At 49.7% G+C, this 25000-nt stretch overlaps 2 protein-coding genes across 2 annotated transcripts in view; one reads left to right on the plus strand and one right to left on the minus strand.

The window, feature by feature from the left end:
- Positions 1–25000, minus strand: part of LOC123748449 (uncharacterized) — a 579862-nt gene that overhangs the window by 134069 nt on the left and 420793 nt on the right. The gene's annotated exons all lie outside the window — the stretch shown is intronic.
- On the plus strand, positions 16648–17655 carry LOC123772033 (uncharacterized). The gene is made up of 4 exons (XM_069337909.1): positions 16648–16990; positions 17084–17258; positions 17337–17434; positions 17521–17655. The coding sequence occupies exons 1-3, from the start codon at positions 16685–16687 to the stop codon at positions 17414–17416; spliced, it is 561 nt and encodes a 186-aa protein (XP_069194010.1). The 5' UTR covers positions 16648–16684; the 3' UTR covers positions 17417–17434; positions 17521–17655.

Consider the following 25000-nt stretch of genomic DNA (forward strand, 5'->3'; position numbering starts at 1 on the left):
GGAGGAGGAGGAAAGCGAGGAGGAGGGGGAGGAGGAAGGAGGAGGAAGGCGAAGAGGAAGGAGGAGGAGGAAGGAGAAGGAAGGAATAGGAGGTCGAGGAGGAAAGAGGGCGAGGAGGAAGGAGGAGAGTGAGGAGCAGGTGGGCGACGAGGAAGGAGGAGGAGGAGGGCGAGGAGTAAGGAGGAGGAAGATGAGGAGGAAGGAGGAGGAGGGGGAGAAGGAAGGAATAGGTCGAAGAGGAAGGAGGAGGGCGAGGAGGAAGGAGGAGGAGGAGGAAGGAGGAGGGCGAGGAGGAAGGAGGAGGAGGAGGAAGGAGGAGGAAGGCGAGGAGGAGGGTAAGGAGGAGGAGGGCGAGGAGGAAGGCGAGGAGGAGGAAGGAGGAGGGTAAGGAGGAGGAGGGCGAGGAGGAAGGAGGAGGTTTAGGGCGAGGAGGGAGAGGGAGGAGGCGGAAAAAGAGTAAGGAGGAGGCGAAAAGGAAAGAGGGGCAGGGCGAGAAGGAAGGGGGGAAGGAGGAGGTGGAGGAGGAAGGAGGAGCGCGAAGAGGGAGGAGGAGGAGGTCGAGGAAGGAATAGGGCAAGGAGGAGAGCGAGGAGCAGGAGGGCGACGAGGAAGGAGGAGGAGGAGGGCAAGGGGTAGGAGGGCGAGGAGGAAGGCGAAGAGGAAGGAAGAGGAGGGCGAGGAGGATGGAGGAGGACGGGGAGAAGGAAGGAATAGGAGGTCGAGGAGGGAGGGGGAGAAGGAAGGAATAGGAGGTCGAGGAGGGAGGAGGAGGGCAAAGAGGAAGGAGAAGGAGGAGAACAAGGAGTAAGAAGGAGGAGGAGGAGGGCGAGGGCGAGGAGGAAGGAGGAAGACGGCGAGGAGGGAGAGGGAGGAGGCGGAAGAGGAGTAAGGAGGAGGCGAGAAGGAGGGGGAGGGCGAGAAGGAAGGAGGAGGGCGAGGAGGGAGGAGGAGGAGGTTGAGGAAGAAATAGGGCAAGGAGGAAGGAGGAGGTGGAAGGCAAGGATGATGAGGGCGAGGAGGAAGGCGAGGAGGAAGGAGAAGGAAGGAATAGGAGGTCGAGGAGGAAGGAGGAGGGCGAGGAGGAAGGAGGAGAGCGAGGAGCAGGAGGGCGACGAGGAAGGAGGATTAGGAGGGCAAGGAGGAAGGAGGAGTAGGAGGAGGAAGGAGGAGGGCGAGGAGGAAGGAGGAGGAGGAAGGAGGGCGAGGAGGAAGGAGGAGGAGGAGGAGGAAGGAGGAGGGCAAGGAGGAAGGATGAGGAGGAGGAGGAAGGAGGAGGGCGAGGGGGAAGGAGGAGGGCAAGGAGGAAGGAGGAGGAGGAAGGAAGAGGACGAGGAGGAGGAAGGAGGAGGAGGGTAAGGAGGAGGAGGAGGAGGGTAAGGGCGAGGAGGAACGAGGAGGAGGGTAAGGAGGAGGGTAAGGGCGAGGAGGAACGAGGAAAAGGAGGAGAGCGAGGAGGAAGGAGGAAAGAGGAGGAGAGCGAGGAGGAAGAGGGCGAGGAAGAAGAAGAAGGAGAGCGAGGAGGAGGGCGAGAAGGAAGGTAATAGGAGGGCGAGGAGGAAGTAGGAGGAGGAAGACAAAGAGGAGGAGGAAGGAGGAGGAGGGCGAAAAGGAAGGAGGAGTAGGTAAGGTAGGAAGGTTGCGGAGGAGTAAGTCGAGAAGGAGGAGGAAAGAGGAGGTCGAGGAGGAAGAGGTCAAGGAGGAAGGAGGAAGAGGTCAAGGAGGAAGGAGGAAAATTCCAGGTAGAAGGATGAGGTCGAGGAGGAAGGAAAATGAATGGGAAGAGAAGGGGATGAGGAGGAAGGGGAAGAGGAGGGGTTAGAGAAGGTGAAGAGGAGGGGGAGGGGTAAAAGAAAGGGGGATGAGAAGGAGGGGGAAGAGGAGGGTGGGAGGAGGGTAGGGGGAAATGAACGGAATGAGGAGGAAGGGGAAGAGGGAAAGAGAGGAGGGGTTAGAGAAGGGGAAGAAGAGGGGGGGAGGTAAGAGAAGGTGGGTAAGGAGGGGGGAGGGGTAAGAGAAGGTGGGTAAGGAGGGGGGAGGGGTAAGAGAGGGTGGGTATATCTTGAAGTTATCTTGAGATGATTTCGGGACTTTTAGTGTCCCCACGGCCCGGTCCTCGACCAGGCCTCCACCCCCAGGAAGCAGCCAGTGACAGCTGACTAACACCCAGGTACCTATTTTACTGCTAGGTAACAGGGGCATAGGGTGAAAGAAACTCTGCCCATTGTTTCTCGCCAGCACCTGGGATCGAACCCAGGACCACAGGATCACAAATCCCGCGTGCTGTTCGCTCTGCCGACCGGCTCCCAAGGGTAAGGCTCCCGACCGGGTAAGGACAAGGAGGGGTAAGAGAAGGGGGGATGAGGAGGAAGGGGAAGAGAGGAGGGGCAAGAGAAGGGGGGGGGGATGAGGAGGAAGGGGAAGAGAGGAGGGGCAAGAGAAGGGGGGATGAGGAGGAAGGGTAAGAGAAGGGGGGGATGAGGAGAAAGGGGAAGAGAGGAGGGGAGATGAGGAGGAAGGGGAAGATGGGAGAGGTAAGAGAAGGAAGGGGAAGATGGGAGGGGTAAGAGAAGGAAGGGGAAGAGCAGGGGAGGGGGTGATGGTCACTACGCGCGGGTATAAACATTGTCCCACCCAGGCGATGGTCAGCTGGATACTACCCAGCAAACACAAATCATCTAGAAAACGTTCGTCTATCTCTTCCCATAGGTGTGGGAATGATTTGCATTGAGAATGGTGCAGGAGAGCATTTGAGAAACTTTTAATAAAAAAATCCAAACACAAAGGTTTTATAATAAATTGTTTTTCTACAACTATTTTGTTCCTAATGTATTACAAATAGTTTTTAAATGTTTAAATATAAAATTTATCGTGTTTTTTGTAAAATTCATTAATAAATTGTGAATGATATTTATTGGCTCAGTGAAACGTTCAAAATCCATTTAGTTATAATATGATCAGAAAAAAGTAGTTTTCCAAATTTTCTAAAAATCGCTCTTTTTAACACAATTTGACTCCTTATGCATTCCACTAAACACTAATATCATGTTTAAATATATAATTTATGTATTATTCCCTAAGATAATTTATATAAATTATAAAAGTTGCTGGAAAGTGGTGTGAAAGAATCTGAAAACGTTTTGTTGTCTTATATTGGAGTGTTCTTATTAACTAGAGTGAGTAAGAGTGAGCGAGAGTGGGTAAGAGTGAGTAAGAGTGACTGAGAGTAAGAGTGAGTAAGAGTAAGAGTGACTGAAGGTGAGTGAGAGTGCCAGAGTGTGTGTAAGTGTGAGTAAGAGTGAGTAAAAGTAAGAGTGACTGAGAATGAGTAAGAGTGACAGAGTAAGAGTGGGAGTAAGAGTGATTGAGAGTAAGAGTGAGTAAGGGTGAGTATGAGAGTAAGAGTGATTGAGTGAGAGTAAGAGTGATTGAGAGTGAGAGTAGGAGTGATTGAGAGTGAGAGTAAGAGTGATTGAGAGTTAGAGTGAGAGTAAGAGTGATTGAGAGTAAGAGTGAGAGTAAGAGTAAGAATGAGAGTAAGAGTGATTGAGAGTAAGAGTGATTGGGAGTAAGAGTGATTGGGAGTAAGAGTGAGAGTTAGAGTGAGAGTAAGAGTGATCAGCCGCCACCACCACCACCAGCTGCCATCACCGCCACCACCAGCCGCCATCACCGCCACCACCAGCCGCCATCACCACCACCACCAGCCGCCATCACCGCCACCACCAGCCGCCATCACCGCCACCACCAGCCGCCGATAGCTGCCACCGCCAACGCCCGCCACCAGCTGCCACCACCACCGCCACTACCAGCCGCCACCACCGCCTGCCATCAGCCGCCACCGCCCGTTGCCACAGTCGCCACCGCCAGCTGCCACCCGCCACCACCAGCCGCCACCAGTTGCCACCGCCACCACAAGCCACCATCAGCTGCCACCGTCTCCGCCACCACCAGCTGCCACCGCCCGTTGCCACAGTCGCCACCAGCTGCCACCGCCTCCACCAGCCGCCATCAGTTGCCACCGCCACCAGCCGCCACCACCACCAGCCGCCTCCACCGCCCACCACCAGCTGCCACCACCACCAGCCGCCTCCGCCCGCCACCACCAGCTGCCACCACCACCACCAGCTGCCACCGCCCGCCACCACCAGCTGCCACCGCCTGCCACCAGCTGCCACCACCGCCCGCCATCAGCCGTTGCCACAGTCGCCACCGCAAGCCGCCACCGCCAGCCGCCACCACCCACCACCGCCGATCGCCACCACCTATCACAGCCGCCGCCGCCCGCCACCACCCACCACTACCGCCACCGTTGCCACCGCCACCACTGTCCACCCGCTGCCACTGTCTGCCACCGCCACCACTGTCCGCCCGCTGCCACTGTCCACCCGCCGCCACTGTCCGCCACTGCCACCACTGTCCGCCCGCCGCCACTGTCCGCCACCGCCACCACTGTCTGCCACCGCCACCACTGTCCGCCCGCCACCACTGTCCGCCACCGCCACCACTGTCTGCCACTGCCACCACTGTCCGCCCGCCGCCACTGTCCGCCCGCCGCCACTGTCCACCACCGCCGCCACTGTCCACCACCGCCGCCACTGTACGCCACTGTCCGCTCGCCGCCACCACTGTCTGCCACCGCCACCACTGTCCACCCGCCGCCACTGTCCACCACCACCACTACTGTCCACCACCGCCACCACTGTCCGCCACCGCCACCACTGTCCGCCACCGCCACCACTGTCCGCCACCGCCACCACTGTCCGCCACCGCCACCACTGTCCACCACTGTCCGCCACCGCCACCACTGTCCACCACCGCCACCACTGTCCGCCAGCCGCCATTGTCCGCCACCGCCGCCACTGTCCGCCACAGCCGCCACTCTCCGCCGTATAGCCTCTCCTCTCTCCGTTAGTAAATAATTATAATTGTTAGTAAATAATAAAAGAAATATAAATTATTAGATTTTTTTTACCCTTAAATTGGTTTTAATATTTAACCCTTAAACTGCGCATGGCGTATATATACGCCAAGAGTAACATGCCCCACCGTGCGCATGGCGTATATATACGCCAAAGGGTGCCAGGCACGATTCAAACGTCCCGCTGTGTAAAGGGGTCACCCATACCGTAGCCAGGGGCGATTGTAAACAGACGCCATTTTGAAAAAAAATCCAGAGCAGGCCTCCTTTGTTTCACAGGTCTTAGTGGCCAGACACCATGGCGAGCGCATCACGACCCAGCGTGCGACCTCGCCCAGCGCTCCGCGCAGTCCTTGACCGAAGACGAAATTGCAGATGAATTGTTCAAGGACGTTGATGAGTCTGATATTGACGACTCAGATATAGATGAAGATTATACCCAGCCAGAAGAAACCGAAACAACGGATAGTGAGGGTGAACATGTGGGTGCCACGAGGGTGAGGATGCCTCTCGAGGCTGCTACTCAACACCACTCGGCACCACCTCGCGCCCAAGCACATCGTTCATCTATACCACTGCACGTTTATGATACGATTGACGAGTCTGAAACAAGTGAATCTTTCTCAGGCTTTAGTGATGAAGAGTTGGAGAATAGTTTTACCCCGGCTGCTAGTGCCAGTACAAGTTTCGCCGCATCAGCTGCCCACCCAGCCAAGCGCCGCCGCATGGGACAATATGGCGACAATGAGGAACAAATTCCCTCATGTTACACATCTTTTTCCTCATCTACCGTTCCTGCCCCTACTGTTACAATGCGTGCTTCAGCTCCTGGTCCCCGGATTCCTCGCCGTGGTGCAGCTAATGGCTCTCGGAAGGCAGCAGGTTTGTGTGTGTGTGGAGTGATGGGGAAGATTTTGTTCCACAAATTCCCGACTTTGATAACAGAGATGTGGGAATTACTGATCTTTTCCCTGATACTGGTGACGAAATGTGTGAAATGGACTTCTTTACTGCATATTTCGATGAGCCGCTAATGAAACACATTGTTCACGAAAAGAACACACTTGCGGATGATCTCATCGAAGGTGAGTAAGTTTCAGAATTTTCGCGACTACAGCATTGGAAAGAGAGAAACTGTTGATGAGATGTATGTGTTTTTCGCCATTTGCATGTTGATGAAATATTGTGTGAAACACGTAATTTCAGATTATTGGAGCAAAGACAACTCTGTTCCAACACCATTGTTCGGGAAATATATGTCCCGAGACAGATTTCTGTTGATCCTACGGTGCATTCATTTTGCAAATAATGCTGACGAGACACAGGATGATAGGCTTTGGAGGGTGAGGCACGTGCTAAATGAACTGATTGGAAAGTTCAGAGATTACTACGTACCAGCTCAGAAGCTGGTTATTGATGAATCCCTGGTGCTTTTCAAAGGACGTGCTGCCTTCAAGCAGTATATTCCCTCAAAACGTCACCGATTTGGACTGAAATTCTTTGTGCTCTGTGACTGTGAATCAGGAATGGTGTTACACATGATACTTTATTCAGCCACAAATATAGATATTCCTGCTAATGACGAACATGGCTTCTCAGGTAGTGTGGTGAAGTCACTGCTTGCACCATATCTGAACAAGGGCCACATATTGTACACAGATAACTATTATACCAGACCCTTGCTAACGAAATTCTTGCTGGATAATAAGACTGGAGTGTGTGGAACAGTAAAGCTAAAACGAAAGGAAATGCCTGTGTTTGATACTGCTATGCAAGTAGGTGACTGCGAGGTAAGAAAAAGTGGTGCAATGCTTTCAGTGCGGTGGAAAGACAGACGTGAAGTGAACATGTTGACCACCCAGCAAACAATTTTAGGTTGCCACAACATATCTGGAAAGTATTTGAAAGTATTGGAAACGTTTGTTTTATCGTATCAGATACGATATTGTGTGTGGACTTAAATAGGTTTCCAAAACTTATAACCAAGACATATGTATCTAACACTAATTTGAGATGTTGTGGCAACTTTACACTCCTAACATGAGTCATTCATAATCCATTCATATACCAATATGAATCTCTTATGAAAGGTTTGAGCCAATAATCTGAACCCTTTTCACATCTTTGTGTTTAAAGTTAAATTTCTTGAAATTAAATTATATTTTATATTATATTATTTTTATTATATTTTATATTATATTATTATTTTCAATTTAAATATTAAAACCAATTTAAGGGTAAAAAAAATCTAATAATTTATATTTCTTTTATTATTTACTAACAATTATAATTATTTACTAACGGAGAGAGGGGAGGCTGTACGGCGGAGCGTGGCGGCTGTGGCGGACAGTGGCGGCGGGCGGACCGTGGCGGCTTTGGCGGCGGTGGTGGACAGTGGCGGCGGGCGGACAGTGGCGGCGGCGGCGGCGGGCGGACAGTGGCGGCGGCGGCGGCGGGCGGACAGTGGCGGCGGCGGGCGGACAGTGGCGGCGGCGGGCGGACAGTGGTGGCGGCGGGCGGACAGTGGTGGCGGTGGCAGACGGCGGTGGCAGATAGTGGCAGCGGGCGGACAGTGGCGGCGGCGGTGGCGGATAGTGGCGGCGGGCGGACAGTGGCGGCGGTGATGGATAGTGGCGGCGGGCGGACAGTGGCGGCGGGCGGACAGTGGCGGCGGGAAGACAGTGGCGGCGGTGGCGGATAGTGGCGGCGGGCGGACAGTGGCGGCGGGCGGACAGTGGCGGCGGTCGGATAGTGGCGGCGGGCAGACCGTGGCGGGTTGGCGGCGGTGGTGGACAGTGGCGGCGGGCGGACAGTGGCGGCGGCGGGCGGACAGTGGCGGCGGCGGGCGGACAGTGGAGGCGGCGGGCGGACAGTGGAGGCAGCGGGCGGACAGTGGTGGCGGCGGGCGGACAGTGGTGGCGGCGGGCAGACAGTGGTGGCAGTGGCAGCGGTGGCGGACAGTGGCGGACAGTGGCGGCGGTGGCGGACAGTGGCGGCGGTGGCGGACACTGGCGGCTGTGTCTGGCGGTGGTGGCGGGTGGCGGCGTCTGTGATGAGTGGTGGCGGCTGGTGGTGGTGGGTGGTGGCGGCGGTGGTGGTGGGTGGTGGTGGCGGCGGTGGTGGTGGGTGGTGGTGGTGGCGGCAGCGGCTGGTGGTGGTGGGTGGTGGTGGCGGGTGGTGGGTGGCGGCGGCGGCTGGTGGTGGTGGGTGGTGGCGGCTGTGGTGGGTGGTGGCGGCTGTGGTGGGTGGTGGCGGGCGGTGGCGGGCGGCGGCGGCTGTGATGGGTGGTGACAATCGGCGGTGGGTGGGGCTGGTGGCGGCTGGCGGTGGCGGCTTGCGGTGGCGACTGTGGCAACGGGCGGTGACGGCTGATAGCGGGCGGTGGTGGCGGCTGGTGGCAGGTGGTGGTGGTGGTGGTGGCGGCTGGTGGTGGCGGCTGGTGGTGGTGGCAGCTGGTGGCGGTGATGGCGGCTGGTGGTGGTGGCAGCTGGTGGCGGTGATGGTGGCTGGTGGTGGTGGTGGTGGCGGCTGGTGGTGGTGGCAGCTGGTGGCGGTGATGGCGGCTGGTGGTGGTGGTGGTGGTGATGGCGGCTGGTGGCGGTGATGGCGGCTGGTGGTGGTGGTGGCGGCTGGTGGTGGTGGCAGCTGGTGGCGGCTGGTGGCAGTGATGGCGGCTGGTGGTGGTGGTGGTGGTGATGGCGGCTGGTGGCGGGCGGTGGCGGCTTGTGGCGGCTGGTGGTGGCAGCGGTGGTGGGTGGTGGTGGGTGGTGGTGGCGGCTGTGGTGGGTGGTGGGTGGTGGTGGCGGTGGCGGTGATGGGTGGTGGCGGCGGTGGTGGTGGGGGGTGGCGGCGGCGACGGTGATGGGTGGTGGCGGCGGTGGTGGTGGGTGGTGGTGGCGGCAGCGGCTGGTGGTGGTGGGTGGTGGCGGCGGGTGGCGGTGGTGGGTGGCGGTGGCTGGTGGCGGGTGGCGGCTGGTGGTGGGTGGTGACGGCAGGTGGTGAGTGGCGGTGGTGGGTGGCGGTGGCTGGTGGCGGGTGGCGGCTGGTGGTGGGTGGCGGCTGGTGGTGGGTGGTGGCGGGTGGCGGCTGGTGGTGGGTGGTGGCAGGTGGCGGCTGGTGGTGGGTGGTGGCGGGTGGCGGCTGGTGGTGGGCGGCGGGTGGCGGCTGGCGGCGGCCAGCTGGGACACACCCTTCACCACTGAAGGTCTGACCACAACTAACCATGTCTCTCTCACCACCAGAACAGTGTTGCCAGCTTGCGCTCTCAAAATGTTTCCTTCAAAGATTGTATATTATCTTTGAACAACAAGTTTGATTATCAAGGAAATAATGCATATATTATTGTCACATTAATACTGTGCAATATCTTATTACATTCCTGCTAAATAATTATAATTTGAAACAGGACAAAAAATCCAACATATATATAAAAACCAACATTAGAGATCACGAGGCCTAGGCCTCGCCTGTGACCACACATCCTGCCTCCCTGGCCTGCTACCCTCTCACACCTCACACTCTTAACTCACTCTCACTCTCACTCTCAATCACTCTTACGCACTATTACTCACTCTTACTCTCAATCACTCTTACACACTATTACTCACTCTTACTCTCAATCACTCTTATGCACTATTACTCACTCTTACTCTCAGTCATCCTTACTCACTCTCATACTCACTCTTACTGTCACTCTTACTCTGTCACTCTTACTCTCTGTCACTCTTACTCTCTGTCACTCTTACTCTCTGTCACTCTTACTCTCTGTCACTCTTACTCTGTCACTCTTACTCTGTCACTCTTACTCTCTGTCACTCTTACTCTGTCATTCTTACTCACTCTCAGTCACCCTTACCCATTCATACTCTCTCACTCTTACTCTCATACTCTTACTCTCAATTACTCTTACTCTCAATCACTCTTACTCCCAATCACTCCTACTCCCAATCACTCCTACTCTCAATCACTCCTACTCTCATTATTACTCTTACTCTTACTCCCAATCACTCTTACTCTCAATCACTCTTATTCTCATTCTTACTCTCACTCTTACTCCCAATCACTCTTACTCCCAATCACTCTTACTTCCAATCACTCTTACTCTCAATCACTCTTACTCTCAATCACTCTTACTCTCAATCACTCTTACTCTCAATCACTCTTACTCATATTCTTACTCTTACTCACTCTTACTCTCAATCACTCTTATTCTCATTCTTACTCCTACTCCCAATCACTCTTACTCCCAATCACTCTTACTCTCAATCACTCTTACTCTCAATCACTCCTACTCCCAATCACTCTTACTCTCAATCACTCTTACTCTCAATCACTTTTACTCTCAATCACTCTTACTCTCAATCACTCTTACTCTCACTAACTCTCAATCACTCTTACTCTCACTCTAACTCTCAATCACTCTTACGCACTATTACTCACTCTTTCTCTCAGTCATCCTTACTCACTCTCATACTCTTACTCTGTCACTCTTACTCTCTGTCACTCTTACTCTCTGTCACTCTTACTCTCTGTCACTCTTACTCTCTGTCACTCTTACTCTGTCACTCTTACTCTCTGCCACTCTTACTCTCTGTCACTCTTACTCTCTATCACTCTTACTCTGTCATTCTTACTCTGTCACTCTTACTCACTCTCAGTCACCCTTACCCATTCATACTCACTCTCTCACTCTTACTCTCATACTCTTACTCTCAATTACTCTTACTCTCACTCTTACTCCCAATCACTCCTACTCCCAATCACTCCTACTCTCAATCACTCCTACTCTCATTCTTACTCTTACTCTTACTCCCAATCACTCTTACTCTCAATCACTCTTATTCTCATTCTTACTCTTACTCTCACTCTTACTCTTACTCCCAATCACTCTTACTCCCAATCACTCTTACTCTCAATCACTCTTACTCTCAATCACTCTTACTCTCATTCTTACTCTTACTCACTCTTACTCTCAATCACTCTTATTCTCATTCTTACTCCTACTCTCACTCTAACTCCTACTCCCAATCACTCTTACTCCCAATCACTCTTACTCTCAATCACTCTTACTCCCAATCACTCTTACTCTCAATCACTCTTACTCTCAATCACTCTTACTCTCAATCACTCTTACTCTCAATCACTCTTACTCTCACTAACTCTCAATCACTCTTACTCTCATACTCACCCTTACTCTCAATCACTTTACTCTCACTCTTACTCATTCTGTCACCCTTACTCTCACTCTTACTCACTCTGTCACTCTTACTCACTCTCAGTCACTCTTACTTATACTCACTCTTACTCACACTTACACACTCTCTGGCACTCTCACTCACCTTCAGTCACTCTTACTCACTCTTACCCACTCTCGCTCACTCTTACTCACTCTAGTTAATAAGAACACGCCAATATAAGACAACAAAACGTTTTCAGATTCTTTCTCACCACTTTCCAGCAACTTTTATAATTTATATAAATTATCATAGGGAATAATACATAAATTATATATTTAAACATGATATTAGTGTTTAGTGGAATGCATAAGGAGTCAAATTGTGTTAAAAAGAGCGATTTTTAGAAAATTTGGAAAACTACTTTTTTCTGTTCATATTATAACTAAATGGGTTTTAAAGGTTTCACTCAGCCAATATATATCATTCACAATTTATTAATGAATTTTACAAAAAAACACCATAAATTTTATATTTAAACATGTAAAAACTATTTGTTTTACATTTGTAAGAAAATAATTGTAGAAAAACAATTTATAATTAAACCTTTGTGTTTGGATTTTTTGAGTAAAAGTTTCTCAAAGGCTCTCCTGCACCATTCTCAATGCAAATCATTCCCACACTTATGGGAAGAGATAGGCGAACGTTGTGTAGATGATTCGTGTTTGCTGGGCACCATTCACCCTGGTACAATGGTAGACAGTGGCAAGGTGAACAGAACAACAAAGCAAATAATATACAAGCCAGATTGTGTGATGGACTACAACATCAACATGCGTTTAGTTGATAATTGTGACATGATGGTGGGTGCTGTAGAGTGTGTACGTAAAACAGTGAAGTGGACAAAGAAAATGATTTTTCACCTTATTGATGTAACAATGCTGAACAGTTACAATATGTTTCTTGTGAAGAAAGGTAGAAAACCATATTTCCGTTCGTTCAGTTTCCAAGTTGTGAAACAGTTGCTAGGTAAATTTGGCAAGGACACACCTGGTATACAAAGACCCATTCGAGACCCAATACTGAACCATGCTCCTGCACCCAGGCTCGCTTACAGGGAGGCCTTTCTGATACATCAAATCAAGAAATTACCACCAACTGGAGCTCGTGCAGCAGGCCAGCGTCGGTGTGTTGTGTTTTCCAGTACCAAATTGAGGCCACAGAAACGTAAATTGGTGTTGACATGGTGCGAAGCGTGTGCCGTCCCTCTGTGCCATATCGACTGTTTCGCACAGTATCACAGTCTCCTGGAGTACTAAATGTGTAATTCTGTGGTAAATAAATGTACATATCAAGTTTATATTGAAAAAACCCCAAATACATTGAATATTTCCTGTAAATTATACCATTTTGATGGGCATACTTGTGACACTAATATGTGAGCGCCTAGTGAGTTTATACCATTTTTATTATAATACAACGTCTATTGCTAATAATTGGAACAATACTAGCGAAAAAAATTTGAGTAAAATGACCCAAGAATACTGTAAATAATTCCGCGAAAATAAATTCGCGGCAACTCGGGCCGCGCGAGCGGCCATGAGTGACAGCTGGCTGACGCAGCACCCTTGAGCGCTCACGTTCTGTGACGTCATCGGCCAACTTCTCGGCTCAATTGTGTCATTGGCATGTATAATAGAATTTTTTTATTATTTTTCCCGTGCTCAGGAGACTCAAATTAGCATGTTTAGAAGACGAAAAAAAAATTTTGAATTTTTTTTTCTTGCGCACAGGGGTGTAAATGTCCATATGACCCCTGAGCAGTGTAAGGGTTAAATTGAAAATAATAATATAATATAAAATAAAATATAATAAAAATAATTATATAATATAAAATAATATAATTTAATTTCAAGAAATTTAACTTTAAACACAAAGATGTGAAAAGGGTTCAGATTATAGGCTCAAACCTTTCATAAGAGATTCATATTGGTATATGAATGGATTATGAATGATTCATGTTAGGATTGTAAAGTTGCCACAACATCTCAAATTAGTGTTAGATACGTAGGTTTTGGTTATAAGTTTTGGAAACCTATTTAAGTCCACACACAAATTCGTATCTGATACGATAAAACAAACGTTTCCAATCCTTTCAAATACTTTCCAGATATGTTGTGGCAACCTTAAATTGTTTGCTGGGTAATGACCCTCGCCTGTTGGGACCCTCACCACAACCGTCGCTGCCTCACCAACCAGTGTTCAATTGATAATATTAATTTAATTCATTAGTAAAATCGGAGATAAAGTTATGTAAAACATTATTATCTGATTCTTTATTTTTCTTGCTGTATTTTATGAAGATGAACACACCATAGTCATCTACCAAGACATGCCTGTTTAATCAAGCGCCCTAACACGTCATGGCAACTCTGTAGGCCTAATGTATAAACGCTCCAGGCCCAACACAGGTCCCGTTACTCTCCCTCCCCATCTTCTCTTCCCTCCTCCCTTCCCCTTCCTCTTCGATCTCCTCCTCCCTAATTCCTCCTTGAGCTCCTCTATCTTCTACTCTTCCTCCTCCTCCTTCTTCTCCTTTCTCCTCGTTCTGTTCCTCATTCCACCTCTCCTTCCTCTTTGCCCTCCTCCTCCTCCTCGCCCTCTTCCTCCTTCCCCTCCTCATTCCACCTCTCCTTCCTCCTCCTCCTCCTTCCTCTCCGCCCTCCTCCTCCTCCTTCCTCTCCGCCCTCCTCCTCCTCCTTCCTCCTCACCCTCCTCCTTCCTCTTCACCATCCTCCTTCCTCCTCCTCGTCCTCCTCCTTCCTCCTCGTACTCCTCCTCTTCCTCCTTCCCCTCTTCCTTTCTCCTCGCCCTCCTCCTCCTTCTTCCTTGCCCTCCCCCTCCTCCTTCCTCCTTGCCCTCCTTCTTACTCCTCGCCCTCCTCCTCCTTCCTCCTCGCCATACTCCTCCTTCCTCCTCGCCCTACTTCTCCTTCCTCCTCCTTCTCCTTCCTCCTCGTCGTACTCCTTCTTCCTCGCCTTCTTCCTTCCTCCTCGCCCACCTCCTCCTTCTTACTCCTCACCCTCCTCCTCCTTCTTACTCCTCGCCCTACTCCTTCCTCCTTCCTCCTCGTCCTACTCCTCCTTCCTCCTTGCCCTACTCCTCCTTCCTCCTCGCCCTACTCCTTCCTCCTTGCCCTCCTCCTTACTCTTTGCCCTCCTCCTCCTCCTTCCTCCTCGCCCTACTCCTCCTTCCTCCTGCTCCTCCTTCCTCCTTCCTCCTGCTCCTCCTTCCTCCTCGTCCTACTCCTCCTTCCTCCTCGCCCTACTCCTCCTTCTTCCTCGCTCTCCTCCTCCTACTTCCTCCTCGTCCTACTCCTCCTTCCTCCTCGCCCTACTCCTCCTTCCTCCTCACCCTACTCCTTCCTCCTTGCCCTCCTCCTTACTCTTCGCCCTCCTCCTCCTCCTTCCTCCATGCCCTCCTTCCTCCTCGCCTTCCTCCTCAATGAGTCATTAGAAATATGTGTAGAATAATAAACTCTACATTGTTTGAGTTGAGGAAAACAAAATTTGTCATATAGATACTGTTCTTAAAGATTCTCCCATTTTGCACCCGCAAGATAACATATAAGATTTTAAGGGTTGACGAATGTTAATCTTCTTGTTTGATAAACTGTGCACTTGAGACATAGTTAATAAGAACACGCCAATATATAAGACAACAAAACGTTTTCAGATTCTTTCACACCACTTTCCAGCAACATTTACAATTTATATAAATTATTTTAGGGAATAATACATAAATTTTATATTTAAACATGATATTAGTGTTTAGTGGAATGCATAAGGAGTCAAATTGTGTTAATGAGAACGATTTTAATAAAAATTTGGAAAACTGCTTTTTTTCTGATCATAGAATAACTGAATGTATTTTGAAGGTTTCATTCAGCCATTAAATATCATTCACAATTTATTAATGAATTTTACAAAAAAAACATAATTTAAACATGTAAAAACTATTTGTAATACATTAGGAACAAAATAGTTGTAGAAAAACAATTTATTATAAAACCTATGTGTTTGGATTTTTGGATTAAAAGTTTCTCAAAAGCTCTCCTGCACCATTCTCAATGCAAGTTATTCCAACACCTATGGGAGGAGATAGATGAACGTTTTCTATACGATTTGTGTTTGCTGGGATAGGACCATCCATACTGCAAAACATGAGAGTTGGAAATCTTATGTTTTCACCATTACGTCCGATACTCCTCTACCGCAGATCTGGAAGATCCGCAAGATTGCGGGCAAGTTCGTTCCAGATGTCTTGCTGGTTCTCCACCTCTGTGGGACTCTTTGTGGCGGAGCCAGTGAAGATCACGGCCGAACTGGGTTCCCACTTTTCTTCTGATAACTCTGGTTCTTATCTTCCTCAATCCTTCCTTCCTTCGTATGCCTGTTCTTGAATCTTATCCTTTAGATTTCCACACTCATCTCTGCATTCCTTATAACGAATCTTTCTCTCTTTCTGAACTTCAGTCTGCCCTGGCCCTCTGCGGATCTAGGGCAGCGGGTTCGGATGACGTTCATTATGAGATGCTTCGCCATCTCCCTCCGTGCACGTTTCAGTATTTACTGAATCTGTATAACCAGGTCTGGGAGTCGTCGTCCGTCCCTGAGGACTGGCTCGAGTCCTTGTACTCCCAATTCGGAAACCAGGGTCTCTCGGTACATCCCCTAAGGACTTCCGCCCTATTGCTCTCACGAGTTGTGTTTTCAAGCTGTTTGAGCGTATGGTATATGTCCGTCTGATGTGGTTCTTGGAACACCATCACCACCTCTCTCCTTCTAAATTTGGTTTTCGCTAGTGCCGCAGCACGACTGATATCCTGGTGAACTTGGAGGTCTATATTCGTGCTGCTTTTGCTGCGAAGACCTCCGTTGTTGCTGTCCTTTTTGACCTGGAAAAGGCTTATGACACGACTTGGAGATACCATATTCTGTCCCAACTTCGTTCTTTTGGCCTTTGTGGTAATCTCCCTCTTCCTTCAAAGCTTTCTCTCTCGTCGTACCTTTCCAGTCAGGCTTGGTGCCACTCTCTCTGCCTCTTTTCGGCAGTATGAAGGTGTTCCCCAAGTTAGTGTTCTGAGTACTACTCTTTTTCTGGTTGCCCTGAATGGTCTCCTTTCCTCCCTTCCTTCTGGCATCTTCTTCGTCAGGAGGAAGGGAGAAGTTTTAACTCCTTTTAACTGTTAACGTAAATGGTGAAAGTAATTACTTTAAACATTGGATAGGTTGTCTAGCAATACATTTTTATTTGTGAAACTTCACATAATAGGTATATTTTAGACGAGTTAAATATTTTAAGACTTGACAGTAGCATATACATTGCTTCTCTTGCAAAATTAGTCTTACTTCCAAATTAGACAATTTTTTTTTTATTTGCAACTTAACGATAGTTGTCAATATTAAACTTCTCGGTCCCACTAAACTTCCACATCACACCGTAAATTGCAGTGACTTGCATTTATGTTTTTTAATAAATACTACTCATAACAAATGGCTGCTATAATATTTCTGGTGATGGCGGCAGCAGGATGCCATCCTGGGCCCAGTACTTTATTAGGAACGACATTGCTGACGCCATCTTGGGAGTCACTGTTGACAGGCCATTCGTTACCTCAACTGGAAACCTCTTGGTATCTGAAGCTGGCCCCACCCAACCTCCTCAACCCCAGCAACCCTTCCCACAACTACCAGCCCAACAACCTGTGTTTGTTCAGCCACAACTACCAAGCCAGCCTCGGGTCTTCATTCCTCAGCCTCAACAAGTATCTCCACTATTGCCTCCCTTTACCTTCCGTCCAATTTCATCTCTATGCAACCATGCTGCTAAACCCCTGGTAAGATGAGATATTTTCCTTCCATATGGCAGTTTTTAAAGTTAATTGGTAATCAAAATGAGCCTTCACATAATGTCTATTCTAACTTGTTAGGTTGACGAAGTGGAGAACGGCAGAGCGTATCACTTCTCATGGTGTCATGACTCTGGTAGACTCTACACCTGGGAGCAAGCAACCTATTACTGCTCTGGCCTTGGCAACGGCTTCCAGGCTGTCAGAATTGAAAGTAACAGGAAGCAAGAGTTAATTTCCAGGTTCCTGATTGCACGTAAGTTGGCAAGCTGGTCTTGGTGTTTAACTTGGCCTTGAGTGACAAACTTGGACGTAATGAAATGGTATATTTCAGACTACATCAGCGACATTTGGACGAGCTGCAACAAGCGTAACTCGGTCGTGGTTATCTGGCACTTCCTCTCCCTACTCTAACTGGTCTAGCACCGGGAGGTGAGAACTGGTTTGTTGAGAGTAAACAACACTATTGGTGTTGACTGATAATGATCATTGCATTGAGTACCACTTGCCTTCCCCAGGCGAGGACTGCCACAGCCAGACAACGATGAAGGCAACGAGGACTGTCTGGCAGTGTTAAACAACCAGTATAACGATGGTGTCACTTGGCATGACTCCTCCTGTTTCCATTTGAGGCGTGTCATTTCTGAGGCTCCACGCTTCTACGCTCAATAGTTTTTCTCCATCAATTGTCCTCATTGTAATATTAAGAAATGTATATAAGCTTTTAACCTTATTGATTCATTTTTTGTGGAGTAAGAAATTGTGTAATATATTGTATGTAGTAATATAAAAATATTAAAACTCGGTCTGTTTTCTTCCTCTGAATCCCATCATTTTCTGACACGTTGTTGTCGTGAGGGCTTGGTAGGTGGCTGCTACAGTGATGCTCCATGGGACAGTCCAGGTCCTTCACAGGCCTTGTGTGCCTGCTTCTGTCTTCACCAATTTTGCCAGAAATCCTTTCCTTTGCCTAGTTTTATTTTTCTTCCCCCCCCCCCCTCTCTCTTCTCCTTTCCAATTGTCATTTCATGCTGACATTTTGCCAGTCTTATTCCTTTGGACTTCTTCTGTTTGCCTCCCCCAAACACCTGGGCATCAATACTCAAACCCGTAGTACTGAAAGTCTCGAGCGAGGGGACCCTTTTATTGTCAATCCTCCTTTCGTCACTGAACTCGATGGAATGATGGTTCTTAGGCTGGCGTTTGTGGGGCGTATGCACAAAGACTCGCCCCTGAGGGCCCTGGCAAGACCAGCAACATGTCGGGTGTCCTATCCTCTAATTGTGGTACGTCTTGGGGGGGGGGGGGAGCACATTCGTGAAAAAAAATATTACCTCTAGTTTCAATATTGCTGAATGTCTCTAATGACTACTCAAGCTCATGGAATGGGCAACCAAGCACCTGAGTCGGACTGTATTCGAAGACGGGGCTCTGTAGCCTCAACTACATTGCTCCTCCATTGACTACCTCCATCCAAACTGGTTGGGTCGAGCCACACGCCCTCATCTGTGACCATATCGTCCCCTGGCACGGCTCAGTTTCTCATTGTGACTACTACGACTTTTAACACCCCCCCTCCTTCTCTCTGGTAGTTCTCAACGCCGTCCACGCAATGGCCGAACTCTCCAGATCCCGTACCGTATTGATGTGAATCAAGCCTTGTTTGGCCCCGTTTCATGGGCCAAATCCTTTGATCTCCTTCTAGATTCCTCCCCACCTGACGATTTCTCCCTCCATAGGAACCTTGTCGATTCTGTAAATGACCGTTACTTTCAACCCCACCTGACTCGGTACATGTGTCGTTGCTGGTCCTTCTCAGGATGCAGCTACCTGATTGGTCGCCTTATCCTGCCTTGGCGAGAACAATGTTTGGGTCTCCAAGAACGCTCGGTTGAATACCAGTGTTGGCACTGTTCTCCTCCTACCCCCGTCTTGCAACCGGTGTTAGGAATCTACAGGCCTGCAACAAGGATATTCGGCATATTTTCGAAGCCCAGGGCCATTCTGTCCTCCAGGTGGACACGTTTACTCGTCCCCCCTCGTTGTCGTCGCCGTCAGCGCCTTCAGGGTTGTAAAGATTTCCTCTGATGGTAGGACCGTTCCTCCCCATCATTCTTGCTGGTGCCAGGCTCCTCGAGGGGGCTTGGTGGACGGCTGCTGGAGTGTGATGCTCCGTGTGATGGTCCTGTCATTTTGTGGCCTTGTGGTGCTGTTGCTCTCTTTACTAACTGTGCTGGATCGCTTTTCCTTTTCCTTATGTTTCGTCTTTCTCCCCTCTTCTCTTATCTGTTTCTCGTTTCCTGCCAACCTTTTGCTTGTTTTGGTTATTCTTTTGGACTAATTCTATTTTGACGCCCGGGTGCTTGAAGGCTGCACCCGTAGAACTGTAGTACCCAACGTTGATAGCGAAGGGAACCTTTTATTGTCAATCCTCCTTTCGTCACTGAACCCGATTTCTACGGACTGACGGTTCTTATGGTGGCATTTGTGGGGCATATACTCACGACGCACCCCTAGGGGGCCCCGGCATGATCGGCGATGGCTTTATGTTGGGTGTCCTGCCTCTAATTGTGGCTCCATGGTGGGTATGGGGGCACATTCGTGAATGAATATTTTTATTTTCGCACCTGTCTAATTCTGTTCATTTACCTTGTCAGGCTCATGGGGTGGGCGACCAAGCCCCTGAGTCGGTCCGTATTGGAAGATTGGGTTCTTTAGCCTCCACTGCATTGGGCATCGACCTTGACCCTCCTTTGGCCTCTCTGACTACTCCTCTCGGCTCCCCTCCCTCTTCTGTGGTTGGGTCGAGCCCCACGCAGCCAGTGGTGACTACCTCGTCCCCTGGCACGGCTCAGTCTCTTGTTATGTCTACTGCGCCTTTTAACACCTTCCTCTCTTCCTCTCTTCTCTCTCCTCTCTCCTTTCTTCTCTCTGGGAGTTCTCAACGCCGTCCTCGATTCGGCCGCACTCGCTAGATTCCTTCCCGTTCTCATGCATATCAAGCCTTGTTTGGTCCCGCTTCGTGGGCCAAATACTTTGTTTTCCTCCCTTTTGATTCTACCCTTCCCGACGATTTCTCCCTCCATAGGCATCTTGTTGACTCCATAGATGCCTGTTACCTTCAACACCACCTGTCTCGGTACACGTGTCGTTGCTGCTCCTTCTCAGGATGTGGCTTCCCGCTTGGCTGCTTTATCCTGCCATGGCGAAACCCCTGTTTGGGTTTCAAAGAACACTCAGTTGAATGCCAGTGTTGCCACTATTCTCCTCCCGCCCCACGTTGTGACCGGTGTTCGGAATCTGCGGGACAGCCATATGATAATCGGCATATCCTTGAGGCCCAGGGCCATTCTGTCTTCCGGGTAGACACGTTTACTCGTACCCCTCGTGGTCGTTGCTGTCAACCCCTTCGGGTTGTGAAGATTACTTTTGATGGTAGGACCCTTCCACCCTCTGTCATTCTTGCTGGTGCCAGGTGCACTGTCCAAGAGTACATTCCGTCTCCTAGACTCTGTAACAAGTGATGGAGGTTTGGGCATGGTGCCCTCTGCTGCTCTGGCACTGTCTCTGTCCTTTGTGTGGGTGGCGAAGATCACTAAGTCAGAGTGCTCTTCTCCTCAGGCTCGTTGCCACAACTGCGGTGAGGCCCATCCTGCCCTCTCCCGTGCGTGTATCCATTACAAGCTTAAGGCAGCTGTCCTCAACTTGAAGCACCGGGAGCGTTTATCCTTTCCTGAGGCGAGGCGCCAGGTTCGCCGGCTCCTTCCTTATGCTAACGTCTCTTACGCTCGCGTGTTGCGCTCTTCCTCTCCTCGTCCTTCCCACCCCTGACCTCACCTCAGTTACCTCAGACTCACAACAGTTTCTGGGCCTTGGACCCCGATCCGCCGACTGCTCCCTCCTCTCTTCCTTCGAGTTCTGTCTCGAAGGGTCCCCCTCCTGGTCCTGTCTAGGGTTCCCCTTCTTTCAACCCGGTCTGTCATGTCTCCTTTGTGTTCTTCCTCTTCTCCCTCCGATCCTCCTTCCCATCCTTCCCCTCCATCTATTGACTCTCCCTGCCGCCTGTTGATGCAGGCTGATGTCTATCGCTCTCCAAACGGCGGATGTGTGTGCTCTCGTTCAGCTTCCCCTGTTGAGATGCTGGAATCCATTGCCCAGTACGTGGTTGCTGGGACACCTGTCTCTATGTCAGAAGCGTACGCCTGGCTTCTCTCGTTCCTCCTCCCCGGCGGGTAAGAAGGCTTTGCTTTCTTCCTCGTCCCCTACTTCTGCCTCTATCGCTCCTTCCCCTCCCATTTCAGTGATTGTGCCCCCTGTTCCTGCTATGGAGGTTTCTTTGGCCCCCGCTTCCCTCTCGGTTGCTGCCCTTGCTGAGGTGCGCTCCCCCCTTTCTACTCACCCTCTTCCTGCTGCTGTCCTTTACTGCTCCTCTCGGTTGTCTCTTCCTCTTCCTCCTCCTCCGGACCCCACCCATCCGCCTCTGGTCTGTTCTCCCGCTAAATTCCCTCCGTCTTTGCTCAGTTTACCCATGCCCCCTAACTCTGACTTTGCTGACCCTGATCCCGACCATGATCTTCTTTAACATGCTATGTTGCTCTTTAGCCTTTGTTTCTTCCTTGTTCTCTGTTGTTGTCCTTTCTCTTTTCGTCGATGTCTATTGTTCAATGGAACGTTGGAGGCTATTACGCCAATTTCCTTGAACTCCAACTTCTGATTTCACGGTTTCCCCCCTTTGTGTCTGTCTCCAGGAGCCGATGCTTGGTGCTCGTCCTGGTCGTTTTCGTGGCTATTCCTTTCTCTCCCCTCCCCCCCAGCCGTTGCTGGGGCTTCTAATTCTTCTGCTCTCTTGATTCGTGCTGATGTTCCCTTTGTTCCTTTACTTTTTCCTTCGCCTCTCCATTGTTCTGCTGCTCGTATCTTTGTGGGAAAAGATGAGATGCTTCGTTATCTCCCTCCGTGCACATCTCAGTATTTACTGAGTCTGTATAATCGGATCTGGGAGTCGTCGTCAGTCCCTGAGGACTAGCTCGATGCCGTTGTCATCCCTGTTCGCAAACCGGGGTCTCTGGGAACAACCACTAAGGACTTTCGCTCTATTGCCCTCACAAGTTATGTCTGCTAACGCTTTGATCGTATGGTTACTGTTCATCTGATGTGCGTACCTGGAACACCATCACCTCCTTTCCCCTTCTTAATTTGGTTTCCGCAAGTGCCACAGCACAACAGATGTCCTGGTGAGCTTGGAGGTCTATATTCGTACTGCTTTTGCTGCGAAGACCCCTGTTGTTGCCGTCCTTTTTGACCTGGAAAAGGCTTATGACACCACTTGGCGCTATCATATTCTATCCCAGCTTCATTCATTTGGCCTTCATGGTCATCTTCCTCTCTTTCTTGCAGCTTCCTCTCTCGTCGTTCCTTTTGGGTGAGGTTTGGTACGCTCTCTCTGCCTCTTTTCAGCAATACGAAGGTGTGCCCCAGGGTAGTGTTCTGAGCACTACTCTTTTTCTAGTTGCCCTCAATGGTCTTCTTTCCTTTCTTCCTTCAGGCATCTTCTCCACTTTCTATGTCGATGATCTTATGCTTTGCTGTCAGGGTGATGATTCACCTCTCCTTCAACGCCGGCTTCAACTTGCGATTGATACCGTGTCGTCTTGGGCCACCGATCATGGCTTCAAGTTCTCTACTATTAAGACTGTGCCATGACTTTTACTCGGAAACGGGTCATTCTTCGTCCCTCTTTGTCACTTTATGGTCATCCCTTTGAGTACAAAGATTCAGCGAAGCTTTTGGGGGTTATTCTTTGTCACTCGTTTGTCTTGGTCTCCCCATATCTCTTATCTCCGTGTTGAGTGCTCTAAGGCCCATACCCTCCTTCGGGTATTATCCCATACTTCTTGGGGAGTGGATAGGCGCACTCTCCTTGCTTTACATTCCTCTCTCGTCCTGTCTAAGCTCGATTATGGTTGACCTGCTTACTCATCTGATTCTCCTTCAACTCTTCGCCGTCCTGTTCCTTTGCATCATACTGGGTTGCGCCTCAGTTCTGGTACCTTTCGTTCGACTTCAGTCCTCAGCTTGTATGTTGACACTGGCTTAATATCTCTCCAGGACCGCCGTGATCGCTACTGTCTTCGCTATCTTGCGCAGACGTTGCAACATCCTTCCTCTCGCTTCTGTCGTGCTTCAACTTTTACCCCTGCTGCGGTTCCTGTTCATCTTCACCACCTCCCTCTTTCTGTCTGGTTATCTCGCTTACAGGATTCTCTATCTGTTCATATTTCTAATATTTCTCCTCGTGTTGTTCCTTCTTTGCCCCTGTGGAGGGTCCCCCTTCCGCAGTTTTGTACATCCTTGACCCACATTATTAAAGCTTTTACACCTCCTCCGGTTTCCGTCTTTACCGATAGGTCTAAGTCTGCGGACGGTGTTGGCTACTCTGTCGGTTTTCCTGATCACACTTATATGCTTTGGAGCAGATCACACCTGATCTGCTCCTCACAGCGGAGCTTTATTCTATTCTCTATACTCTTCGTCTCCTGCATTCTCGTTGTCAATCTTCCTTTGTAGTTGTTGTTGACTCTCGTAGTGCCCTCATGGCTCTCAGGTCCTTTAATCCGGTTCATCCAGTGGTTGTTGAGATCCAGCATTGGTTGTTTCTTGTTCACAGTAAATTTTATGTCGGTTGAATTTTGTTGAGTTCCCAGCCATATTGGTGTCTCATTGCCTTGCTGCCGCAAGGGAAGCTGTCCGCTCTTGTCCCATCTCTCGTAAAGTATTTCGTATTCTGACTTTTACCCGGTTATCCATTCCTCCATCTTTACCCGTTGGCAGGCTTGTTGGTCGTCTCTTACTGGTAACAAACTACGTTCTCTTAAAAGTTGTGTGTCCTCGTGGCCGTCCTCCTATCACCGAAACAGACGATGGGAAACGGCATTGGCGAGGTTGCGTATTTGAAATACTCACATAACTCATGGTCACTTGATGGAGCGCCGCCCTGCTCCTTATTGTCCTAATTGCATTGTCCCTCTTATGGTCGTGCATATCCTTTTTGAATGTCCTGACTTCCGGGACGAGCGTGTGTCTTGTTTTTCGACCGTCCCCCGTGGTCACTTGTCTCTCGATAGTATTCTTGGTGACTCGGATTCTTTTGATATCGTTCGCCTTATGCGTTTCTGTTCACGTATTGGCATCCTTGGAGATATTTAGCGCCCTCTGATTATCCCGCACATTTGATGGTGCTACATAGCCTTCCCGGTTTGGTGCTTTCTTTTGATAATTACTTACTTACTTTGCTATCTGTCACAGTCCTTGCAACATCCTTCCTCTCGCCTCTGTTGTGCTTTGAATTTACCCCTCTTATAGTTGCTGTTGCTATTCACAACCTCCCTCTTTCTGTCCAGCTATCTCGCTTACAGGACTCTTTCCATTCGTCTTTCTAATGTTTCTCCTCGTGTTGTTCCTTCCTTGCCCCTGTGGAGGGTCCCTCTTCTGAAGTTTTGTACCTCCTTGACCCGCATTACTAAAACTTTTACTCCTACGGTTCTTAAATGCCTTTTCCTTGAGCACTTTTCTTCACACTCCCGCTCCGTTTCCATCTTCACCGATGGGTGTAAGTCTGTGGACGGTGTGGGCTACTCTGTTGTTTTTCCTGACCTCACTTATGTGTGTCGCCTCCCTTCGGAGACTAGCATCTTCACAATAGACCTTTATACTATTCTCCATGCTCTCCGTCTCCTGCTTTCTCGTTGTCAATCCTCCTTTGCCTCCTTTGTGATTGTAATTGACTCTCGTAGTGTCCTCATGGCTCTCAGGTCTTTTACTCCTGTCCATCCGGTAGTCACCGAGATTCAACACTGAGTGTTTCTTATCTCCAGTAAATTTAAATGGGAAGAGTTTTGCTGGGTTCCCCGCCATATTGGTGTTTCTTTAAACGAGTATGCGGATGCTGCCGCATATCTATCCTATCCTCTCGTCCTGTTTCTCTTCCTTGTTTCCGAC

Source organism: Procambarus clarkii, chromosome 38 (assembly GCF_040958095.1).
Source record: "Procambarus clarkii isolate CNS0578487 chromosome 38, FALCON_Pclarkii_2.0, whole genome shotgun sequence".
NCBI classification, from domain to species: Eukaryota; Metazoa; Arthropoda; class Malacostraca; order Decapoda; family Cambaridae; genus Procambarus; species Procambarus clarkii.